The 5,605-nt window shown below is 42.7% G+C and overlaps 1 protein-coding gene across 1 annotated transcript; it reads left to right on the top strand.

Annotated features, from left to right (window-relative positions):
- The first annotated feature begins 227 nt into the window (after positions 1 to 227).
- On the top strand, positions 228 to 1,566 carry LOC135091535 (uncharacterized). The gene is made up of 2 exons (XM_063989274.1): positions 228 to 815; positions 1,510 to 1,566. The coding sequence occupies exons 1-2, from the start codon at positions 228 to 230 to the stop codon at positions 1,564 to 1,566; spliced, it is 645 nt and encodes a 214-aa protein (XP_063845344.1).
- The last annotated feature ends 4,039 nt before the right edge of the window (positions 1,567 to 5,605 follow it).

The raw sequence follows: 5,605 nt of genomic DNA, 5'->3' as shown, positions 1-5,605 counted from the left end.
TCAATTATCAAAACGCGCGCGCTTTCCTTGGCGGGCCTCGGGTGCTTTAAATTCAGTTATCACACATCTGGCACCTCACCCGGGGTGTTGGGCAGCTTGCCAAGGCGGGAAGAAGTGACAGGCGCCTGTCAATCACTCTGATTGGGGGGTGTTTTGTTGCTGTCCTCCCGCGCCACCCCCCCACACTGGCTTGCAGTTACTCTCCTGTTTAGCTGTTGTCCTGCACAATGGTGCGCTACCAGATGTTGTCACGGGATGACATCGTAGCCATCTCATCTCTCCACAAGGCTGGGCACTCCACACGGGCTATCTCTGACCAGACGGGTGTCAGTGTCCGTCAAGTTCAACGATACGTGAGGCGCATAGCTGAAATGGGCGGCAACAAAATACCCGCGAAGAGGAAACCACCAGGAAACACCCGCAAAACTTCCCTACGAACCCTGAGGGTGGTACACCTTGAACTTGAACGCAATCCACGAGTATCAGCCAGAAAAATAAGGGAAGACAACTTTGGATTGCTGAGTAATGTGTCTGTGAGGACATTATCGCGCCGTATCCACGACGACCTCCAGTACCTGAGTTATGCAGCGCGCCCCAAGCCTGTGGTTTCTGTAGCCCAGCAAGAGAAGAGACTTGCATTTTGTGACAGGATGAAGGACTGGACTATCGAGCAGTGGCGTGGCGTGCTGTGGAGCGACGAGTCAAGATTCATAGTGACAGCCAGCAGTCAAGGTCGCGTGTACCGGCGCCCAGGCAGCGATCCCCTTGACCCCCGCTACACTGCTCCTGCCGTCAGGTTCCCTGATTCGTTGATGGTATGGGGATGCTTTTCCTACCATGGGGTGGGGAGCCTCGTGGTATTACCCAAGAACACCACAATGAATCAGGGGAATTAAATTTAAAGCACCTGATGCCCGCCAAGAAAAGCGCGCGCGTTTTGATCCTTCAAACGGATACCGTTTTCTCCGGCGACAATGTTTATGACGAGCACTGTACATGTGTGTATATATATATATATATATATATATATATATATATATATATATATATATATATATATATATATATATATATATATATATATATATATATATATATATATATATATAATATTTTTCTTAAGGTTTGCACTAGGGTGCGTGCACTTTATTATTTTTTTTTCTACTCCTATTTCTGTGCCTGACTTGTCAGGAACTTTTTGGGGGGTTCTTGGTGCGTGTGTTTGGGGTCAGAAACGCCCAGGTCTTCCACTCCTGGTGAAGTGTGCCTGGCATTTTATTTGTTTGGATCTCCATCAAAATTATATATATATATATATATATATATATATATATATATATATATATATATATATATATATATATATATATATATATATATTCCGTTTATGTTTCCGTTTGTGTCATTGTATTCGAATTTATTTGCTTACCGTCTTTCGAAGAGATCTGGGATGGGACGGTGTAAGTACACCTATTTAGCAGTTGTTTTTCCCACGTATGGGTGACGTAGGCAGAGCGGGAGATTGAACCTGTGTTGAGCAAGTTCCCCAGGCCTCACCAACAATAATGAATCCTTTGATGAAATTTTACTACTTAATGGTGACAAGCTGCTTAACCTGAGTAATCACTGACGGCACATGCTTGATATATATATATATATATATATATATATATATATATATATATATATATATATATATATATATATATATATATATATATATATTTGTATATATATGGTATCGCTCTTGGAGAACTCATTTCGAAGATGGGAAGGGAGACCCTCTACATCCATATCAGAAATGGACGGAACACCGATTGATGACTTCTTTCTCAGAGACATCAGATGTTCCAAAAGGGATCATTCTAGTGGGAACGTCTGTTGAGTCTAGTGATTCAACAGATATCCGGGAACGTTTTTTTGGACGGACTGAGAAGGGATCTTGGGGGATTTGTTCGCATATTTCTGTGTATGCTTGAAGACCTTGGGAGGTGTTCGTAGTTGGGAATCCAAGGGGTCGTGGACTTTTACAATATGGGCTCCTTTATGAGGGGTCTGTGATGCAAATGAAGATGCAGTAGTGGGCTTTGCTGAAGAAGTAAAGAAGGGCTTAGAGACAGGAACTGAAGAAGAGACATTTTCAGAAGAGTGGAGAAAAACAACTGATGGCTGGGAAGGTCGGGAAGCTGTAATAACTGCATTATTTGTAGAAGCAGAAGAACTAGAGTGGAGGGAGGAGGCATAGGTCTTTGCCCCACAGTTTTTCTGTCTACACAGGAGTTCTCACCTGGCAGTACCAAGACTTGTAAAACTGGGAATTAGCCAGCTGTAGGATGCCCTGCTTTAGACGGTACTTTTTGCTTTGATGAGAATGTAGTGGGTGAGCCCTGTAGAAGAACCAGTAAGGTTCTGATGCGCATTCAGGAGTAAATCGAGGGCAGAGCAGTGACCGCACTGGGGACGATTTGGGCAATTCTTCCTTCCGTGACCGAACTCACAACACCAGTAACATTGTAAAGGACAGTCAACGAATGCCCTTACTGGAAGAGAAAAAGGACCGATTTTAACATGGTCAGGGAGAAAAAACAATAGAAAATGTGTAGAATCATGTTACTATATCCTCTTTCTTGGCCACTCGTTGCACATTAACAGTACATAGCTGAAGCATGTCATCTTCCAAAAGTTCGTCCTGGTTATAAATACGTACGTCTTTTGCTGTAGCTGAATGTTTGGTGTAGCATCATTGCCTGCATTAAATCTTTAGCTCTGATCAATACACCTTTACCATATTTCTTGATGTTATTTGTAGGGGGGGACTCCAGTCTCCCTTTCTAGATAGTTGGCAGCATGAATAAAGTTACCTCGACCTTCCCTCTAATAAGCAACAAATCAGTAAGGTTGAGGTGCTTAGTGAGGTTCAGGAGCACGTTCCTCAGCATCAACAAAGGACAATAGTTAGTCTTTCTGTCAACTACATTTCTTGATCGAATGGTCTCAGCAATTAAGTTGTTGTCTCCAATGTAGACAACTTATTGCCTGAAGAGCAGCTCTGGCAGCAAGGTCAGATGTGAATGCCACATAGCATCGATTAGAGAGACAATCGCCGTCGTATTTGAGACGAATACAGAGAACCGTTCCAAAAGGCATGAAAACCGAGTGGATACCACGGTATGACATGGAGGCGTAGGCATTAATCATCACGAGAGTGTCAAGGCAAGACTCATCAATTGACCTAAGGGATCTTCTTTCATGAGAAACAACAGTAGTGGGGAGAACGAGTTCCTGCCTGCACATCACCATCACGACCAGAGGATGACGTCTTGAGGGCCTGGGCCTCGAGGGCCTATAAAGTAAAATGGTTCCAGGGGCCAAGGGAAACCGCCTACTATAACTACGGAGCGAGCGCTGGCTGCTGGAGACGGGGTACCTCGTCCCCATGGGACCCTCTCGTTTTAAAAAGTGACCCTTCATGATTCGAAAGTTTGTCCACGGCGAAGCTAAGACATCTCCCCACAACACATCCCAACCCAGGCACCCAAGCATCCAACACTGGACGACCTCAAAAGGTGGCCCCTCTGGTGAGCAGCACCATTGACCCGTACTGACAGCCTAACTCTTGGAGCAATATAGTCTGGTCACTCACTGGCGACCTTGCTAGCCCTAAATAGGGCGGAGCAGGGGCCGAAGCCCCCTCCAACCTCGCCCTGGAGAGCGAGGCTAGATGGGGCTTCGGCCCCCAACCACAAGGCGGATCCCACTAGGGGGATATGAATGGGATGAGCGTGTCTAAGTTTCGTCTCTAAGCTTCATCTTAGGGTCCCACGGCGGCATGACAAACTTTTTTTGTTCCTCTAACCAACCAGATTTGCGACAACGATCACCTTCTTCGGTATTTCCACCGCATTATTAAGGTCTCGCCTATTTTGACGATCACCCCACCAACGCCAACACAGTTTTAGTTTGAAATCCAGGAATCATATTTACCTCGCTACAAAATTATCATCAGTCAATGGATGTAATTAGCGAGAGCTTACAGTACTTCACAATTGTTCTACGTATTTTTTCAATGTTTTCTTAGATAGTGGTTGGTAAAGAAAATCACTTTCCACACTGGAAGATGAAGTAAACTGAAGTGATTAAAAATTCTTTTGTGACGTCGCAACAACTGAAGTCATATGGCTCTGGATTACAAAATTGCATGAAAATATTAAAATCAAAGGTAAAAGGTACAAAAATAAAGTATACTTCACATTTAAAAGAATAAACAAGTAAATGTAAAAAATAAAGTCAGATAAGATTTGAATATACTAATTGCAAGTCAGGGGATATTGACTCCTCTGACCTAGAGTAATAGAGCTGGCATTGTCCATTTCGTATCCAAGGCATTGACTCCACTGACCCAGATATCTGACGCTGATTTTAGGTGGCCAAGCCATTGATCCCACTGTTTCGAATATCTGGCATTGTTCGTTATTTGCCCAAGACACTGCACTAACCCCACTGACCCGGATGTCAGGACCCAAGTGTTGTTCGTTGTGTCTGCCTTCGGGTTGCTTGTTAATGACAGACCGAACATTTGACCCCTCTTAAAACATGCTAGAAGATGAACGACCAACAGGAAAGTACCTTTAGAATCACTAACACTGAAATTACAGTAATGGCGCTTCTTTGTCTTTGGCACAACATGGATTGTCTTGCACCTCAAAGTTCTGCTGCTTTCTCGGAAAGTGCAATCGCTGCTACACCCGTCACAATTTATCACTTGCGTCAGAACACCGTGTTCCCTTAAAAAAGATATTAGATTTTTGTTATTATCATGGCAATACAGAGAAAATAATCAAGAGAACAACTAGCACAATGAGGTATCTTCCTCTAAGTAATTCAAATTCAGGCAGTGTCTTCCATTTTTAACGAAACAAGACTCTATGATTGGCTAAATTGAGTATTTTCTCATTGCTCGCTGCATTGTCTCCATTCAAATATTTCTGTCAGCCTGACCTATTTCACACAGGTGTACTGAAATTTTCCGCTACGTCTGAAATAATCCGGCTTGCCTAGGATATCGTACTGTACCCCGAAAGGACGCAGTGAGCTCCCGTCGAGAGGATCTCTCCTCCCATACATTTTCCATTGGAGAAAATTCTCCGACAGTCGTCACTTTCCTAATATATATATATATATATATATATATATATATATATATATATATATATATATATATATATATATATATATATATATATATATATATATATATATATACAAATCACTCAGTATACTTATTTTGAGAAACCCTTGATAGAGAAAGATGTCACTTATGTAGTCGCCGACCGTGACGGACGCTCATCCTTGCTCTGCTGTGTGAGCGATGAGGTCACTGTTGTCAGATAGGTATCGCTGTTGACGGCCAGCAGCTGGCAACAGGTAAACTAACTTCGGTCAAATATTTTCATGACGTCAAAATTTCACTCAGAAATTATATTGAATTCCTTACTCTTGTATGTAGAAGATATTGTAAAACGACATAATAAAACCTATTATACGTCATTACTAATTAACAAGCTTGCTGATACATCTACCGTAGATCTATTCCCTGTTAAAAATG

The sequence above is a fragment of the Scylla paramamosain genome, chromosome 37 (assembly GCF_035594125.1).
Source record: "Scylla paramamosain isolate STU-SP2022 chromosome 37, ASM3559412v1, whole genome shotgun sequence".
Lineage (NCBI taxonomy): Eukaryota > Metazoa > Arthropoda > Malacostraca > Decapoda > Portunidae > Scylla > Scylla paramamosain.
The sequence above is the reverse complement of the archived record's forward strand: the minus strand, read 5'-3'. Positions and strand labels throughout refer to the sequence as shown.